This window comes from Remersonia thermophila, chromosome 1 (genome assembly GCF_042764415.1).
Source record: "Remersonia thermophila strain ATCC 22073 chromosome 1, whole genome shotgun sequence".
In the NCBI taxonomy this organism is placed as follows: domain Eukaryota; kingdom Fungi; phylum Ascomycota; class Sordariomycetes; order Sordariales; family Chaetomiaceae; genus Remersonia; species Remersonia thermophila.
In genome coordinates this window covers 1,403,872-1,421,719 of record NC_092217.1, presented here as the reverse complement: position 1 = coordinate 1,421,719, position 17,848 = coordinate 1,403,872, and the positions used below count along the sequence as shown (strand labels likewise).

Genomic DNA, 17,848 nt, shown 5'->3' with positions numbered 1-17,848 from the left:
CACGGCCGATCGCGAGAGGAAGATCAACAGTTCCGACCCAGGTACGGCGGGAAGGGCGGTAATTAGATGGGTCAGGTTCAGGTAGGTAGGTAGCTAGGAATGGAACACCCACCACCACTTCCTACGTACCTTGGCTATTCGTACATCCCCGGCCTCCCTACCTGACCGTCCAGCCTCACCCACCGATGGCCCCTCTCATCATACCCCGCCGACGGACCAACGTGCATCTCCCGCCAGCACCTCGCGCAGTAGGCATCGCCCGCATCCTCACCCTCGCCTCCATCCTCACCAACGCTACCGCCGCCGCCGCTGCCGCCGTGGGTGATGGAACACCCCAAACACCTCATCGTCGCGTCCTCGAGGCACACAACGCACCACCCGCGCTGGTCGGCGTCGGTGTACCTGGTGCGCGAGCGGAGAAGGCCGCGGCCTTGCGGGGAGCCGCCGTCCGAGGGGAGGAAGGTGGGTGCGGAGGGGAGGCCGAGGGCGTCGAGCGGGCCGAGGCCGCGGAGCTGGGCGAGGCGAGACGCGAAGGAGCGGTCCGGGGCGGACGGGTCGTCGTTGGCGGGTTGGGCGGAGGGGACGTCGGGAAGAGCGACGGGGGAGGACGACGTCTCGTCGTCGTCACCGGCGGCGGCGGCGGTGGTGGTGGTGGTAATGGTGGTGTTTCGCCTCTCCTGCGATGCCGCGGGAGACGAGGGGGGAGGGAGAGAGCTGATCTCATCGCCGAGCCGGGCGAGGATCGTTTCGACCTCGCGCGTCATGGGCTCGCCGTCGGAGTCGTCAGAGTCACCAGGAACGCCGCCGTCCCCACCTTCGCCGCCACCGTTGCCACCTGGCGGGGGCTTCGCCGTTGCGCAGGCCGGGTCGCCCGAGCCTAACCGCAGCGACCGCAGCAGGCGCTCCAGGTCTTGGGGCCGGGTGACTGCATCATCCCCGACAACAAGAGACTCTGCCGCGCCCTGCTCCTTCTCCGCTTCCTCCTCTTTCTCGCCCTCTCCTAGATCGAGGTCCTCGTCTGCCAAGGCCTCGAGAAGCTCATCCACTGCGGCGTCGTCGACTGCCTCGAGAGCGGCGAAGCGGTACGACGAGGTGGATGGTGGGCTCGCCGCGCCGCGCGGGCTTCCTCCAAGAGCAGGCTGGGCCGTCCCGTCTCGCGAGGAGGTTTCGCCGGGTACCTTGCCCTGGAGGATTGGCTTGCCCGTGCCTGACCCATCGTCCAGGGCGGCCGGTCGAGCCGCGGTTGTCTCGGGACCCGCACTACCCGACCGTTCACGGAGGCTCCGAAGTCGTGCCGCCAAGGCATCCTCCCTGGAGGCCGGTTGAGCTCCTGGCGGCGGGTGCGGGGAACTTGTGCTTCACGCGCGCTGCTTTAGCGATGGGGCCTACCTCTGGCAGGGTGGATGCAGGGCAGGATTACTCTGTCGGCTTCTCCAGGGACAGCGATGTTGGCTTGAGGGCGTTCAGCCGGTCGAGCAGGGATCGGTCATGGGAGGGGGCCATGATGGCAGCGAAGCCCCAAATGGGTGTGCGATCCAAGCGTGAGAGAGCTCTTGGGGGTTCGTGAATGCCGGATAAGCTGACCGATTGAGAGAAGCGAGACGGCGTTTGTTGGTCGTCTGATGCGGCCATGAGGTGCCGTTGCTGACAGGCTTCCGTGGGTGGGTTGGGGTCGGTCGCTATGATGCAAGGTGTTTTGCGAGGCAGTGCAGGTGGTTAGGTAACTCCCTGCAGGGCGGGTCCATCTGGCAAGGCACATCTCAAGGCGCCGAGAGATTGTCTTGGTAGCGTTTTCATGTGGGGCCGGCCCGGGTTGTTCCCTGCTAGACTATGCGGCATCTGATTGGCTGACGAGCCACCATGTGAGCGGGAGAGCCAGCGACCGCAGGACAGGCCCACGGCTTGCTCTCTCTCTCCTGTCGCTCAGGTCGCCCCAATTAGAGGGAACGGTACTACACTACGGAGCTGCAGTGTTTGGGTCCAGCTTGGCTTCTTTTCCTGTTTGGTGTAGGCGCGCTCCCAGTACCTGATGTACGGTGTGTGCTACCGTCAGGTAGGAAAGCCACCGTCAGGTATCTACGCAGTACTGTGGTACACAGAATGGACGTCGAGTGACAGCTAACTGGGCCGCTGCAAGGGCATGAATCAATGACAGATCACCTCCAGGGTTATACATAGTATACGTCTGTAGGATTCGGAAAAGGAACCAATCTAGTGTTTAGCCGCTGCACGTCTTCGGTACGACGTGCCGAAGAGTCACCAGATGGAAAGGGGGCTGAGCAGGTCAGTGGGAAGCTTCCATTTGGATTCATAACTAGCTAACTACTGCGTAACTGCGTCACTACATAAAGAAACCCGGAAGCGACTTTGAAAAAGTCGGTCTCCGCATCTTTGGTTCCTTGGCATCAACGCGCCCCCGCCGACACCAGAACCCGGCGCGGTTATCATCGACCTGAACCTTGCTTTCAGCACAACGCCACTCACCCCATCCTGCAGCCCGTTCATCAAAACCAAAAACCAAAACCCTGTCGGGAGACGCTAGCACAACGCCTGCGGCCGAGCGTTTCTCCTTTTCTTTTTCGCGCACCTCTCTACCTACATACACTGCTGTGTATTTGAACGACAGCAGACCAAACGCTCTCGACATATGGTTGTTTTCTTCTTGTTTGGTTAAACGCTATTCTCGCCATCCTTACAACCCGTCTTGCGACCATGCGGTTATCCCAAATCCTCCTTTTCGCGTCGGCGCTCGTCAACGCCGCCGGCGCTCTCGATGCGCCGGCCGTTGCTGAGGCTGCGGTACACCGGCCAGCGGCGAGGAGCCCTCAGGCGAAGCGCGATGAGACCTCCGCCCTGCTTGCGCCGCCCGAAGCCATCAACGATCTGGTGAAGCGCAAGGGCGGCGGAGGTGGAGGCGGTCGCGGTGGCGGTGGTCGCGGCGGCGGCGGCTCCAGCAGCGGCAGCTCCAGCTCGTAAGTACCAACCGACTCCTTTGGTGCCCTTTTTTTTTTTCTTTCTTTTTTTTCATCTCTCTTTCCTGCCCCTCGTATCGCGGGAGAACGGGGAGCTTGTTGGACCCCGTCGGTCGTTGGCGCGCCCCCCCTTGTTCAAGTCAGCGGTGGTAACCGGCGTCCTTTTTCCCTTCTTTTTCCACGGCAGCGGCAGCAGCAAGGGCTCCTCAGGGTCCAGCGGGACGGGGAAGTCAAGCTCCTCCTCGTCCGGGACCTCGGGCTCAGGATCCTCGAGCTCTGGGTCGAGCGGGTCAGGCAGGACAGGTTCCTCCTCGACCGGGTCGCGCACAGGGTCCTCGAGCTCCAGGCCGCCCACCTCCAATTCTTTGTGCGTTGAGATTCTTTTCTCCCTGCCACGCCGTGGCAAGCCCCGGCGCCCAACACACGCCCGACCTGGCCTGCATGCTAACCACCTAACCTCGCCCTTTTTCCAGAGGCCGCACCTCGCCCAACTCCAACGTGGGCGGCCGCACCACCACCGGCACGGGCCCTCAGCCCCGCTACGGCGGCGGCAGGTACTACGGCGGCGGCGCCGTGGTGCCGTACAAGTCGGGCAACCGGTCCCCCTCGGGCATCGCGCCCGTCTTCGCCGGCGCCGCGCTGCTCGCCTTTTGGCCGGGCGTCTGGCTGTACGGCGCCTACATGTACCACTGGCCCCACCACCACACCTTTTACAACGAGACGAGCGAGCAGGAGGAGTCCAAGCCCGTGTCGTGCGCCTGCGACCCGTACCTCGTGTGCTCCTGCGACTTCACCGACGACACGGCGTACCTGGCGGACCTGATCGGCAACGGCAGCTTCCACGCCCTCGACCACGCCGTCATCACGGTCGCGACGGTCAACGGGACGAGCACCATCCTGCTCAACGGCACGCTGCCCAACGGGACCACGGCGGCGGGCGGCGACGAGGAGCCCGACAACGCGGCCGGCGGGCTGCGGGCGCTGCTGGTCCATGCGGGATGGTGGCCTGTTGTTGCGGCCGTGGCGGCCATCGCCTTGACGACGGCCTAGTCGCTTTTCGCTTCTTTTTCGTTTCTCTCGTCCCTTGGAGAGTCCTGTTTTTTTTTGTCATTATTTTTGTTTTCTTGAGTCGGTGTTTCGGCGCTGATACCCGTTGTCACGAGTGGTTCGAGGGTACACGGAGTTTAGGGTTTCTAAGGATTGTTGGGAACCGAACTGGTGGGTTGGAATGACAAGTGAGATGCAGTGGATGTGTGGATGCACGAACCGTGAAGAACCCAAGGGAAAAATAAGAATGAATCGGGCTGGCAGTAGTAGGAAAGTACATATACACTATCTAGCCGCGTTCTTGATTATTATAATGTGATACCTATCATGATGTCTAGACATCCAAGAGAGCATCATCATTGGGAGCCTGTGCCCAATCCGCCTACCCAGCATCCTTACGAAGCAATGACCTGCTATGACTACACCTACTACACCCGTATCCCTGCCGCCTCCAGAGCTTCTCTGGCAACCTTATCCCCCTCCCTCGCCCTCTCCTTTCTCCTCGCCACCACCCAATCCCCCAGCTCCTTCCAAATGGCCTCCTTTTCGTGCGGTCGCAACGACGCGGCCAGCCCGCTGGTGCTCGTCGCCACGAAGATGCGCGCGCCCTTCCAGCCGGGCGCGTGCACCACCCCGTCCTCCCGTTCGCCGTCGGCCGCCGGGCTCGGATCCCCCTCCGCCGCGGCCCCCATCCTTTCCCGCTCGTCCTGCCAGCCGTACCGGAACTCGGCCGGCGTGATGCCGCGGCCCTTGCGCACGCGAAAGATGCTCTCCCAGATGCTCTTGCCGACGACGCACACGGCCTCGGGCCGCCACCGCCGGCACTTGGCGTCGAGCACGGCGACGCCGGCGTCCATCTCGGCCTTGCTCAGCTCGGCCCCGGACCGGCTCGGCCGCGACACGATGTTGGTCAGGCCCAGGGCGTACCGCGCGGGGAGCGCGCGGTCCTCGGACGGGTGGCACCGCCGCGGGGTGGCCCCCGAGGCGTGCAGGAGCTTCCAAAAGAGGTTGGACGGGTGCGCGTAGGCGTGGCCGCGGCGGGCCGTCTCGACGCCCGGGTTCAGGCCGATGAAGAGCACGAGCAGGCCCGGGCCCAGGCAGTCGGGGATGCCGGGGGGCAGGTGGGCGTAGGCCGAGGGCGGGGCGTAGCCCGTGGCCGACCTGGGCTTCTTGGCGGCGCGCTTGCGCGGGGACGGGGTGGAGCGGGGGGAGGAGGCGGTGGCGGCGGCAGCAGCGGCAGCGGCGGCGGCGGCGGCGGCGGGAGGGGTCTGGTTGGCGGTGTCGCTGGAAGAAGAAGAAGAAGAAGAAAAAGCGGTGGCGGATGCGTCCTCCGGCTCGGCGGTCGCCGGGTCCACGTCGGAAGCTTTGCGCTTGGCCGGGGATGAGGGTTGGGGTGGGACTGGCGTCGTGGTGGTGGTGGTGGTGGAGGAGGAGGAGGAGGAGGAGGAGAAGGGCTGGGAAAGGAGACGAGGGCTACGGCGGATGGCAGAGGGCGCTGTGCTCTTGGGGGTGTAGCGGAAGCTGTTGAGCTCGAGGCGGCCGGCGAAGGACGGCGCCGGCCGCGTCTCCTCGGTGGTTTCGGTTGTCATGGTCGGTCCCGAGCAGTTTGAACGTTTCCAGGAGAGGATGGGGGGGGGTGAAGGTGCTGGACCTTTCCTGTCCAAGATGGACAAGGCTGTGCCAATTGATGTCCTTGGGCCTTTTTTTTTTTCTTTTCTTTTCTTTTTTTTCTTTCTTTTTTTTTTTTTTTTGGAGAACCAACTGGTCTGGTGCAGTTGTGATGTCTGCTCTCTCAAGGTATCCTTCGGCCCCGGAGAAAACAAAGCAGCGTGGACACTGGGGGGGAAATGAGCCTTGCCAATCGTTGTAGATTTGAATTGTCAAGAGGCGAAGCTGCCTGCCTGGAACCGGTTTCAGCATCTCCCTCTCACCCTGAGCGTTGTTGAAGTGTGGCGACAACCAGCCTCCATACCGAACCCGTAAGGATGTGGCTTGGTTGCCTTGCCCCGTTCACTTCAGGCAACGACCACGGATCGGGAAGGGATGGAGGGGAGGGGTGGATGATGCGGATGAAATGCAAGGTTCCCAGCTCGAACCCTCAGACGTTCGTTCAACAACAGTTGTCCGTACCTAGGTTGGTAAAATACTTGTTGAGCACTTAGGTGAACCTTTTCGGCGGCAGCTTGTGTGTTGGATCAAGGTTTCTTACGTGAGGACTTATGATTGTACGGTAACTAGGTAGGTAACTAACTAATTGGCAAAACCATCGTAACGGGAGAGGTATTACCTAAACGCAGGTTCATCACCAAGTTACCTGTACATAAGAATTAACTGGTATTACCTAGTTGGTTACTTTGTTGAACCACGGCATCCAGGGTTCCAGCCAGGTCCCGGGTCGCAGACGGCAGATGCCAAGCCCCGTCTCCCGGCCCTACACCGCATCACCTTTACGTTATTACCGTTTCGGGCTGCTTGCCTCAGCGCCTCGTCGTTCCCCCTGTTCCCCTGGTTCCCCTGGTGCCCCGCTCTTGCTGATGTCGAATGGCGGAGTGGGGTCCAGTCAGTTCGTGATGGGAACCCGAGGCGGGGCGGGGCATTTCCAATCTGGGACCTGCTTTGGGGGGCTGTACCCGATCCGTTCCCAATGAAAAGGGTCCTTCTCCTGTTGTTGTTGTTGTTGTTGCTTGCAGGTTGCTTGCTTCTGTCATCTTCCCAGCCCTTCTCAATTCCAGGGTCAGGTTGGGCCGTTGGGCATTGAAAGGTCAGCGGTTCCGGTGGTTTCGTACTCTCTTCTTGACCTTCGCTTTCCATCCTCCTCATCCAACCCTCCCTCCTTTCTTTTTGTTTACTTTCCAGCCCGCCTTCCAGGTTGCATTCCATCTCTCCCGCCTCCCCCCCCTTCTCCTGAACCTCCACCATGACCATCACCGAGCCTACCCCTGAGCAGCTCGCCGCGCTCAAGAGCAAGTACGAGGCCGCCGGCCAAGGGCAGGTCTTTACCTTTTACGATTCGCTCTCGAGCGAGGAGAAGACGGCTCTCTACAAGCAGCTCGCCGCCTTCGACCCCGACTACATCAACGCCATCGCCGCCAAAGCCCTCGCGCCGCCCGCCAACGATGCCGCCAAGCCCTCGTCCCTCGAGCCTCTCCCGGACTCGGCCCGCGCGAGCATCCTCGACTCGTCCCCCGACGACATCGCTCGCTGGTACGGCCAGGGCCTCGACCTGATCGCCGCCAACAAGGTCGGCGTCGTCCTCATGGCCGGCGGCCAGGGCACCCGTCTCGGCAGCTCCGCCCCCAAGGGCTGCTTCGACATCGGCCTGCCGTCCAGCAAGTCCCTGTTCCAGATCCAGGCCGAGCGCATCCGCAAGATCGAGGAGCTCGCCGCCGCCAAGGCCGGCGTCCCGGCCGCGAGCGTCTCGGTTCCGTGGTACGTCATGACGTCGGGCCCGACGCGCGGCCCCACCGAGGCCTTTTTCCGGGAGAAGCAGTACTTTGGCCTCCGGCCCGACAACGTCTTCATCTTTGAGCAAGGGGTGCTCCCCTGCATCTCCAACGACGGCAAGATCCTGCTTGAGTCGCGCGGCCGCGTCGCCGTGGCCCCCGACGGCAACGGCGGCATCTACAACGCCCTGGTCGCGTCGGGCGTGCTGGACGACATGAAGCGCCGCGGCGTCGAGCACGTGCACGCCTACTGCGTCGACAACTGCCTCGTGCGCGTGGCCGACCCCGTCTTCATCGGCTTCTCGGCCGCCGCCGGCGTCGACATCGCCACCAAGGTGGTGCGCAAGCGCAACGCCGCCGAGAGCGTCGGCCTCATCGTCGCCAAGAACGGCCGCCCGGACGTGGTCGAGTACAGCGAGATCGACCCGGCCGTGGCCGCCGAGGAGGAGCCCGACCAGCCCGGCGTGCTGCGCTTCCGCGCCGCCAACATTGTCAACCACTACTACTCGGTCGCCTTCCTGGCCACCATCCCGCAGTGGGCCAAGAGCCTGCCGCACCACGTCGCCCGCAAGAAGATCCCCTACGCCGACCTCGACAACGGCGGGGAGACGGTCAAGCCCGCCAAGCCCAACGGCATCAAGCTCGAGCAGTTCGTCTTTGACGTGTTCCCGCAGCTCGAGCTCTCCCGGTTCGCCTGCCTCGAGGTCCGCCGCGAGGACGAGTTCAGCCCGCTCAAGAACGCCCGCGGCACCGGCGAGGACGATCCCGATACCAGCCGGAAGGACATCCTCGAGCAGGGCCTGCGTTGGCTCCAGGCGGCCGGCGCCGAGGTTCAGCTGGCCGAGGGGCAGCCGGGCGTGGAAGTGAGCCCGCTGTTGAGCTATGTAAGTTCTTTTTTTTTTTTTTTTTTCCAAGAGCGTCGCTGGTAGCGTCGCTGGTAGCGCAGCGTCATGCCTGTGAGGATTGTGTGCTGACAGACGTCGTTTCTAGGGCGGAGAGGGCCTGGAAAAGTACAAGGGCCAGACCATCACGTCGGCCGCTCTTTGAGATCGGCTGATGGTGCCATGTGCTGCCAAGCTGTGATGGGGATTGTCTAAGCCAGGATGGTGTGGTGAAGAGAGCAAGAACAAGGTGCGGCGAGCAAGATGTATCGTGCCCTTTTTTTAATCATGCCGTCCGCGGTTTTCTTTTTTTTTTTTTTTTTTTTCATACACATAATAGAAACAAGAGGAACAAAAAGCGAATATAAAATAAAACGACGTGCTCTTGGTGGCCAGATTCACCGGACCAGACGTTTGTCTGTCCTTGGGGAATTCGTATATCTGATCTGCCCAACCACGCCTGTCTGCTCATCGATCGATGACGGCTCTTCATTGAGCTCGAACCCAAGAGCTTGCTCGATGCCACCATGCAACGCAGAATGGATTGCCCTTCATTCGTTCCAGCCTGCCAGCGCACCGCGACCGAACCAAGCCACCCCTCTCACTCCTCCCTCCCCTTCTCCTCGGCCGCGGCCTCCTTGCTGTTCAGGAAGCTCAGCCAGCAGTTCCACCCGACGCTCACCACGTTGACAAACAGCAGCCGGTGCTGCAGCGGCACGAGCGCAAAGTTGACGACCTGCACAAAGGGCCAGACCATCCAGTTGCTGAGCAGCGCCTGGCGGTAGGTGCCCCGGAGCTTGTCGCGCGGCGAGCCGCCCTCGAGGACGGCCATGCTCGAGAGGAAGACGCCGATGAAGACGGGCGCGAAGGCGCCCTGGTCGCAGGCGACGCGGGCGAGGGTCGTGGCGGTCGGCGTCGCGAGGCGGACGTGCCGCGACAGGAGGCGGAACCAGGTCGCTGCGCAGGGACCAAAGATGACTTTTGGACGGAGGAGGGGGAGCGAAGCCGGGGGGGGGAGGCGGCGGGAAGGCCGCCGGGGGTGGGAGGGGGTTGGAGTTGGTTGTTTTTGGTCATGCTTGGTCAAACGGACAGGACGAGAGAGGGGAGGGTGGAGGAGGGAGAGGGAGAGAAGAGGACAGGGTGGTGGGTGGCCAGGTAGGTAGGTAGGTGGGTAGGAAGGGAGGGAGGGAGAGAGGGAAGAGAGGTGCTACGTACCACCGCCGTACAGGAGCATGCGCCCCGTCCGGACGTAGTCGTGGCCCCTCAGGCCGCGGCGGTCGACGACCTGCTGCGCGGCGATGTCGCCGACGGCGAAGAGGAGGGACGTGGTCGCGGCCTGCGTGAGCAGCGGCCGGGCCGCGAGGCGGGCTTGGTACCTGCGTTGGGAGGTCAGCTTGGGTGGGCGGTTCGCCGACGGACAGACAGACAGAAAAAAAAAAAGAAGGCGATGAGCACAGGAGGCCATAGAGAGAGAGAGAGAGAGAGAGAGAGGGAGAGAGAGAGAAACAAAAGACTATCCATGCCCAACCCCTTCGCCATAGGCGATGCGAGGGGTCGCTGGCTTGGCCGGGGAGGAGCTTCAGGCGCACGTACCACTGAAACATGGCGATGCTTGGATAAGGTGCTCGGTGCTGAATGTTTGGATGTTGGGTCCTCGAATCGTGACGGCTGAGAAACACACCTCGAAGCAGCTCGCGCGCGCGCGCCTTTGTTTGCTGGAGTGGTTGCGTGTGGGTTGGGATGTGAGCGGGCGGGGTCGATGGTTTTTTTTATTTTTTTTTTTTTTATTCCTTGGGAAACCGGACGGACCGGCGGCGTGTTTGCGTTTGAAGGACCTTGACACGCAAAACGACGCGGAGGGTCCGAAACGTGCGAAACGGACGCTGTGCCTGCAAACCCGAACCAGCACGAATGGCAGGCAGGCAAGAGCACAATCAAGGCTCGAGTTGTACAGGATACTTACAGTTTGTTTGCCATTCGACAAAGTGCTGAATGCACGCTGCGGATAAGGTAGCTAGGAGATGGGCGTATGACACAGATGCATACACACACACACACACACAAACGCGCGCGCGCGACGCCGGGGCCAAGTCGGAGAGCAACATGTCCTCCATGCAAGGCGGCGGCGATCCGATCCGTAACGCTGCGGTACGGATCCGAGCCGCTGACCGCTGCAGATATGTATGTTCATAACTACTACAAGGGGGGGGGGATGGCGAAAAAACCGGGCCCTCCCGCCGATACACACCTGACCGAATCAGGGGCCCGGGATCGTTTGCGGTTGTACTGCGTATGTAACCACCATCCGTGGTGTGCTGTGTGGCGTGCTTTTCAGGGGGAACCATGGCCTGGATAGGGAATGGCAGAAGACCACCTGACCTTGACCGCCTACCTAGGCAGAGATGGAGCCATGGCATGCAACGGCAGCCATGCACGGGTTCAGAGGGATTCTCAAGGTCATGACAGAGGTGCCTGCCTGCGTGGTGGTCGACGTTCTTGTCCGAGATCTCATGGCTGTAAGCCCTGCCCGGCTGGGGTGCTTGGATTTCGCACCGACAACAAGAAAAAAGATAAACGCAATCATGTCAACATACAGTACTCGTAGCCGCTCCTCTTTCCATGCCATGATCAGAATTACTATCCTTGCTGCCTCCCACGACGCCGTCTCAGAACACCGCCGCGTCCGCCGCGTCCGCCGCGTCCGCCGCCATCCTCCTCCTCACGCCTCCTCCTGCAACGCAGCCCCTTGCTATGGGTTCGACAGCAGATACTCCACCGCTCCCTGCACACTCCCTCCGCTGCGCCGCAGCGCCGTGATGTTCCTGTCAAAGTCGAAAAAGCCCATGTCGTTGAGCTGGCGCAGCTGCTCGGCGTAGCGCTCCTCGGGCGGGCGGTTGTCGACGGGCGCGGGCGGCGCTCCCGCTGCGGCTCCCGGGCTGCCCGGCGGGGCCATGCCCAAGATCTCTGCCATTTGCCGGACCGCCTCGGGCGTGAGGGGAGGCAGGCCGAACGGGGTCGGGGGCGGGTTTTGGAAGAGCGCGGCAAAAGGGTTCGGGGGCGGGTTGCCGGCGTTGGCGGCGCCGGCCTGGCCCTCGGGGGTGGTGCTCCCGGCGGCGGGCGCCTCGCGGTTCGCCGACGGCTGAGCGGTCGTGGAGGTCGCCGAGGTCGTGGCGGACGCGCCGCCGGCGGCCTGGGGCGCCGGCGGCACGATGCCCAGGAGGGATGCGAACGGATTCGCGCCGGGGGCGGGGGCGGCGAAGGGATTGCCCGCAAAGAGGGCTCGCAAGAGGTCGTCGTTGAGGTTCCCCGCAGGCGCCGACCCCGCAGCTCCCGCCCCGCTGTTGGCCGGGGCTGCGCCGTCGACGACGCCGGGCGCGGGGAAGGCAGGGTTCTGTCCCTGAAGCACCTGGCGCATCCGGGCGGCCATGCGGATCATGTCCGGGTTGGTCATCATCTCGCGGAACTGGGGCGACTGAAGGATCTCGCGGGCGTTGGGCACGTTGGCGAGGGTCGGCGTGTTGCGGATCATGGTGTCGATGAACTGCGGGTTGTTGAGGGCCTCGTTCATCATCTGCGCGAACATGGGGTTCTGCATCATGTCGGCCATCTGCTCGGGAGACGGAGGCGCACCCATCTGGACACGAGGAGAATGCCTGGTTAGCCACGATCCCGGCCGGCTGGCATGGCCCGGCAAACAAGCCTAGCGACGTACCCCAAAGTCGGGACCAAACGAATCAAGGCTGGGCAGGTTGGCGAGCCCGGCGTACCTGGCGCCCGTGAGCCCCGCCAGGACATCGCCGGCGTGGGTGCCGGCGGCCATGGCTTGGGGCGCGGCGGCGGGCGCGGGGGTCGAGTTGGACGCCGAGGTGGACGCGGGAGCGGGGTTGCTACGGGCGCTCTTGACCATGTGAACCGTGTTGTTGTGCTTGATCTTGTAGACGCTCAGGGCGTCCGAGTCCTTCATGATGCGGCCCGAGTAGATGAGGCGTTGCCTCTCGGGGGGGACGTCTTCGTAGTCGCTGCCGGCCAGCTTCGTCTTGAGGTCGAGAACGGTAGCCGACTCGGCCATGGTGATGGTGTGCATCTTGTCGTTGGGACACTTGACCTTGAAGGTGACCTGCGTCTCGGCGCCGGCGTCGCTGCCGGCCTCCGCGTTGTCCGCCATTACGCACGAGAGCTACGACGATGGGGTTCTGAGAGGGATGCGATGGATGAGGTTCTGCGCTGAAAATGGCGGATGGGATTCGAGGTTTCTGGTCGGTATCCCCGGAGGGTTTCAACACTTGGGTCGTGGGCGCTCTTGTGGACGGCTTTGAGAGTCAAGGGCCGAGTGGTTCGCAGTCCCGGTCGAGGATTGGGCACCGCTGAAGGGATGCTTTGGCTGAACTATCTGGTAAAAAAAAAAAAAAGGAAGAAAAAAAAAAACCGAGATGCTGGGTCACAGGAGGCGCAATCAAGAGAAATTCGCTGGGGGGCGGGATGGATCAAGTCAAGTGTTGTTGTTGTTGAGGTCAGGAGGCCGTCAGGAGGTCCGGTTCCCCTGGTTGATAGGTATCAGGCGGAACCATGATGATGCGCATGGAAGTGCCAAGCCACACACGCCGCACACCCCACCTTGAAAAGGAGGGGCACCGTGTGGCGCAGAGTGACGTTGTGTTGACGGGGCGGCGGGGCTGGCGACTCCATCCAACCCGCCATCCTTCAAACCAAGGAGCCGCTCAATCCCGTCTTTTGGTGAATTAGTATAGTATTCAATCCATCAATCCCCAAATCCCTGTCTTCTTCATCGCCGAGCGGGGTCGAAGGTCGAATATACTGTGTATATAGTATAGCATCGTCCACTCCTTTTCAGGGCAAGGCTCCAGTTTCATCCAGAGCCGGTCCATGATGGGACTTTTCTTGGTGCGGCGTCCCTGAAGGAGGGCCACCGCGTTGAACCCAACGGCCTTCCTAGATTCTTGCGTCACCTCGGGGCGTCGGAGACATGCAGGTGGCGCCTAGGCTCCGAGGGTTACACACCCTTCCTTCGCGCTGGAGGGTGGGACAGCTCCCCCAATCCGGCGATGCGATGCGGCGTGAGAAGCGGCCGGTATCCATTCCCTGGCATGCCTCCCGCCCAGGGGGTTCGCGAGAACAGCCTCACCGGGCCAGGGACACTCTGCTGCCCAGCCATGCCATGCCAGTTCGACCCAGCGGCCCAACCGTGAGCAGGTTATCGGGGCACGACAAACCCACAACCACGAGAGCCGAGCCGCGTTCGCGAGCGCTTGCGAGGGATTTCTCGCGGCAGCGCCTGCGCTCCTCTCTTGGACGCCGCCCATGGACCGCGGTTCGGGACGCAGGCCCGGAGGCTCTCCCTCCCCCGATGCTCAGCTTCAAAACAGCCTGAGCGGCCAGGCTGAGACCATGAGACAAGCGTCTGGGACTCCCAGCCCTTCGGGCCCCGAGGCGATTGGGTCCGCTTCCTCGCCCTGGCCCGCGGATGACTTGCATGGCCAAGACGGCGCTTGGCCGCCGAAATAGGTTGGGCGGCGCGCAACCACAGCCATGACCATCGGGGTATCGGGCAGTCCCCTCGCTCTCGGCGGCCCGGGTTCGGTTTCACAGCCCTAACATTCGTGTTGCACAAACCCCCAAAGAACCTTGTGCCCGCCCCTGGGCAGCGCCGACGAGCCCGAAGGCGGCCATCCCTCCCCAGCATATCATGAACCATGTCAGCCAGATGACAGAACAAGCCGCCAGCCATCATGGGCCATCAGGCCAGGGCCCATTGGTCAGGCACGGAGGAGAGGCATCGGAGGCCGTGCCATCCCGGACACGGGGCCCTCCCAGGTCATCTGGGCCCGAGGGAGAACTTGCATCGCACGAGTCAAAGAGGGCAAAGGCACACGCTTGCCCTTGACTCAATCCCGATCCCAATGGACGCCTGATGACTTGTCAGGATCCCATTGCCGGCCTGGTGCCCCCTTGGGGAAGTCGGTGAGGTGCCGTGCCTTCACCTCCTTGCTCGACGCTCCCCTCGGGTTTCACGGCATGGCCCATGCCTCGCTCCAAGCTCCTTCACTTCCCAACACATCGACCGCCTGCCTGCTCTCTGCTGCGCTGGCAGATCGTTTCGCCCTGGCGGCGCGCTCTCTGAACCTCCCTTCTTTTCTTGGAGCAACACCGCCACGAAGGATGCCAGCATGGTCAACCTCGCAGCGCCCAAACATGGCGTGGACCCTGCCAGGCGGGCTGGTTCGGCGTGCTTTGGGCCTAAGACGTCGCCCCCCCCCCCCCCCCCCCCCCCCTAGACGCAGTCATGCCTTTGAACGTGGCCCTGGGGGATCATGCCAGCCTGACACCTACGCTGCCTTTCGATGCTCCTTCTGTCCAGAACCCTGCCCTGCAGGCCAACCTCGGATCCAAATCAAGGCTCCTCCACCTCGGCCATCATCATGCTGCCGATCGGGGGCTGCGAGGACCTTGATGTCCCGTTGTTAGGCTCTCTTCTCGTCGCCGAACGGCACCCCGTCTCCCATGGCACTCTTTGTTTTTGTTTTTGTTTTTTTTTTTATCCCCAACGGCAGACGCAATGCCTTTGGCCTGCGGTCCGTCTCCTCGCACCCAGGTCACCGAGAAGGAATATCGATGGAGCAGCTCCGCCAGCAGCAGCAGCAACAGCAAGAAAGGTAGCCGATCTGCAACGGCACAGATGCGGAAGACGCTCCGCCACCGGAACCAGGCTAGGCCTATCCAGCCGGCACGGCACGATCCACAGTGGGCATGACTTCCTTGTATAGTACCTAGCCTGCCGAGAGCCGCCTCCGGTATCCACAGCCATGGCGCCCTCGCTACTGCAGGGTGTTTTCGTGCATGTTCCTTCGCAACAGCAGCCCTGGCTTCCCTGGTCGGGTTGGCCACGGCCGCTTTGTCACCTCGTTCGCAGCTCGCCGTCCGGGCTGGCGGTTTGCAAGACGGCGGGTTTCTCTTCAGCTGCTTGGCCACCCAACGACTCGCGTTCACTCTTCCTCCTTCACGGGCGGTGAGTTTTCCCCCCCTTGATTCCGTCCCGCCTCTGAGGCTCCGTCATGTTCCATGATGTCTTTCGTCTAACGCTTCCTTAGACAGACAAACAAGACAGATAGACAGACACCTGCCGCGGGCTGGGCTCTCCTTGGTGCCTGCAAATAAAAAAAAGAAGAGAAAAAGAAAAAAGAAAGAAAAAAAAAGGAACGCCAGGCAACAATAGGAACCTCTTCCGAAAGGTTTTGCTAGAGATGCCGTGCGATTGCTACGCCGAGGGAGGGTATAAACATTGCGACAGTGCCATCTTTCGCTGTCTCTTGATGCCCGACCAACACTTGAACACATCACTCCGGCATGCGTTGGCATACCCCTGGCCTGGCCTGGAAACGCCAGTAAAAAAAAGATAACAAAAAGATGTGGCCTGGTCGTCGTGGTTTTAAGTGAGCCATGGCGGGTCTCACGCATCGCTAGCTTGTACTTGATCAGACTCATTCGCCCGCCCCGTCTTGATCCCTTTCTCCTGTATTTTACCGGACCCTTCCTTCACAGTCCCGACCTCTCAGCACGGAGAGAGACGCAGGATCCTCTACGCCATGGCGCTATCAAGAAAGTCGAGGCTGGCCAGCCTCTCCCATGTCATGTACACCAACGCCGTCTACTTCCCCAACTCCCGAGTTTACAACGGCGACACCCCGGGACAGCTCAACTATGGCTGCATTAACCGAGTCTACTACGCCTACGCCAACGTGACGGCCAACGGAGACGTGTTTGTAAGTGGCTTTCTCTCTTTTTTCTTTTTTCCCCTTCACTCTTTCTCCTTACCCAATGTCTTTGATATGCCTTGGATGGCTTCCCCGTCTGGACCTCTTCCTAACAAAAGCACGCCTCCCCGCCATGCAGCTCAGCGACGAGTGGGCCGATGTCCTAGCGCCATGCGATGGTTGCCAAGGGGCTTTGGGATCGCTCCTACATATCAAGCAGAGATACCCCCACCTGCAGGTCCTCCTCTCCATCGGCGGCGGCGGCTCGGCCGAAACGTTCCCCATCGTGGCCGCCGATGCCGTTCTCCGCGACAAGTTTGCCCGCGCCGCCCGCGGCCTCATCGAGGCGTCGGATCTGGACGGCATCGACAGTGAGTGGTCTCTTTTCTTTTCTTTTTTATTTCTTTTCTTTCTTTTTTTTCTTTTTTTTTTCTTTCATTCCTTCTTTCTTTTCTTTTTTTTTTCTTTCATCCCTCCTTTCTTTTCTTTTTTTCTTGGGGATCCGATCACTGCTGCTCACACAACAACAACAAAAGTCGTATGGGAGTACCCCCTCACCCCGGACCAAGGCCGGGACTTCCTCTCCCTTCTCGCCGCCATCCGCGTCCACCTGCCCGAGGACCGCTACCTCCTGACGGCCGCGCTGCCCGCCGTCAAGGACGTGCTCCGCAACATCGACCTCCGCCAGGCCGCCGTCGACTACCTCGACACGCTCAACCTGGTCGCCTACGACTTTTACGGCCCCTGGACGGCCAAGTCGGGCCACCACGCCCAGCTCTACGCCATGCGGCCCGACGAGCCGTCCATCGACGCCGCCGTGCGCCACCTCGCCGCCGCGGGCGTGCCCGGCAAGAAGGTGCTCCTGGGCATCCCGCTCTTCGGGCGGAGCTTCGCCGGCGTGTCCGGGCCGGGTCACAAGAACCGCGGCTGCGGCGGCGGCGGCGGCGCCTTGGAGTACAAGGAGCTGCCGAGGAAGGGGGCCAAGGAGACGCTCGACAAGCGCGCCATCGCGGCGTCGTGCGCGAGCGGCGACGTCTGGGTCACGTACGATAACCCGGAGAGCGTCAAGCTGAAGGCGGGGTATTGCAAGCAGAAGGGGTTGGGGGTACGTGTTCTCTTCCTCCCTTCTCTCTCTCCCCCATAGCTCTTTCGTGTTCTCTTCGCGGAGCGGTCGCTGACAAGAGTTTCGTTTGGCTTGCGCAACAGGGCCTCTTCTACTGGAGCGCGCCGTGCGACTCGCGAGATCCCAAGCGCAGCCTCATCACCACCGGGTTCAAGACGCTGCATAGCTCTTGAGGCGCTGACGGAGAGTCTTGATGGAGCATGCAACCCACCTTTACATTCTTTTTTTTTTTTTCTTTTCCTTCTTTTTCCCTTCTTCTCCTCCTTCTCTTTTTCTTCTTCTTCTTCTTCGCCTTTGAGGACTACCGGCGTTTCTTTTTTTGGTTTCCTTCCATCATTAGGGGTTCACTGCACCCGCCCTCCCGCTCGTGATGATGCGACGAATCCATTGTATGATGAGACAGACACAGACGACGACGACGACGACGACGACGACGACGACGACAATGACGACGACGACGAAGCGACATGATCTTACGACATTATTATGACACGCAGTCAACGGGGACACCTAGACAAAAAGGGTTTGGGAAGGGTTAGAGGGCGCATCTCTTCTATTGTCCACTTCATCTTTCTCTCTCCCGCTTTTGTTCTTTTTGTTTTCTTTTTATTCT

At 61.6% G+C, this 17,848-nt stretch overlaps 7 protein-coding genes across 7 annotated transcripts; 3 read left to right on the top strand and 4 right to left on the bottom strand.

Moving 5' to 3' along the window:
* Positions 1-134: 134 nt before the first annotated feature.
* On the bottom strand, positions 135-1,632 carry VTJ83DRAFT_407 (uncharacterized protein; the record flags this gene model as incomplete). Its single annotated transcript, XM_071010518.1, has 2 exons — positions 135-1,356; positions 1,421-1,632. The coding sequence occupies 2 exons, from the start codon at positions 1,630-1,632 to the stop codon at positions 135-137; spliced, it is 1,434 nt and encodes a 477-aa protein (XP_070869760.1).
* Positions 1,633-2,712: 1,080 nt separating this feature from the next.
* On the top strand, positions 2,713-4,022 carry VTJ83DRAFT_406 (uncharacterized protein; the record flags this gene model as incomplete). Its single annotated transcript, XM_071010507.1, has 2 exons — positions 2,713-2,972; positions 3,446-4,022. The coding sequence occupies 2 exons, from the start codon at positions 2,713-2,715 to the stop codon at positions 4,020-4,022; spliced, it is 837 nt and encodes a 278-aa protein (XP_070869759.1).
* Positions 4,023-4,447: 425 nt separating this feature from the next.
* Positions 4,448-5,608, bottom strand: VTJ83DRAFT_405 (uncharacterized protein; the record flags this gene model as incomplete). The annotated part of the gene is made up of 1 exon (XM_071010496.1): positions 4,448-5,608. One exon carries the CDS (start codon positions 5,606-5,608, stop codon positions 4,448-4,450), a length of 1,161 nt encoding a protein of 386 aa, XP_070869758.1.
* Positions 5,609-6,936: 1,328 nt separating this feature from the next.
* Positions 6,937-8,509, top strand: VTJ83DRAFT_404 (uncharacterized protein; the record flags this gene model as incomplete). The annotated part of the gene is made up of 2 exons (XM_071010485.1): positions 6,937-8,346; positions 8,453-8,509. 2 exons carry the CDS (start codon positions 6,937-6,939, stop codon positions 8,507-8,509), a joined length of 1,467 nt encoding a protein of 488 aa, XP_070869757.1.
* Positions 8,510-8,944: 435 nt separating this feature from the next.
* VTJ83DRAFT_403 (uncharacterized protein) lies at positions 8,945-9,947 on the bottom strand (the record flags this gene model as incomplete). Its single annotated transcript, XM_071010474.1, has 3 exons — positions 8,945-9,321; positions 9,559-9,719; positions 9,937-9,947. The coding sequence occupies 3 exons, from the start codon at positions 9,945-9,947 to the stop codon at positions 8,945-8,947; spliced, it is 549 nt and encodes a 182-aa protein (XP_070869756.1).
* A 1,145-nt stretch (positions 9,948-11,092) lies between these two features.
* On the bottom strand, positions 11,093-12,508 carry VTJ83DRAFT_402 (uncharacterized protein; the record flags this gene model as incomplete). Its single annotated transcript, XM_071010463.1, has 2 exons — positions 11,093-11,977; positions 12,056-12,508. The coding sequence occupies 2 exons, from the start codon at positions 12,506-12,508 to the stop codon at positions 11,093-11,095; spliced, it is 1,338 nt and encodes a 445-aa protein (XP_070869755.1).
* A 3,436-nt stretch (positions 12,509-15,944) lies between these two features.
* Positions 15,945-17,408, top strand: VTJ83DRAFT_401 (uncharacterized protein; the record flags this gene model as incomplete). Its single annotated transcript, XM_071010452.1, has 4 exons — positions 15,945-16,121; positions 16,252-16,483; positions 16,649-17,217; positions 17,319-17,408. The coding sequence occupies 4 exons, from the start codon at positions 15,945-15,947 to the stop codon at positions 17,406-17,408; spliced, it is 1,068 nt and encodes a 355-aa protein (XP_070869754.1).
* Between the last annotated feature and the right edge of the window lie 440 nt (positions 17,409-17,848).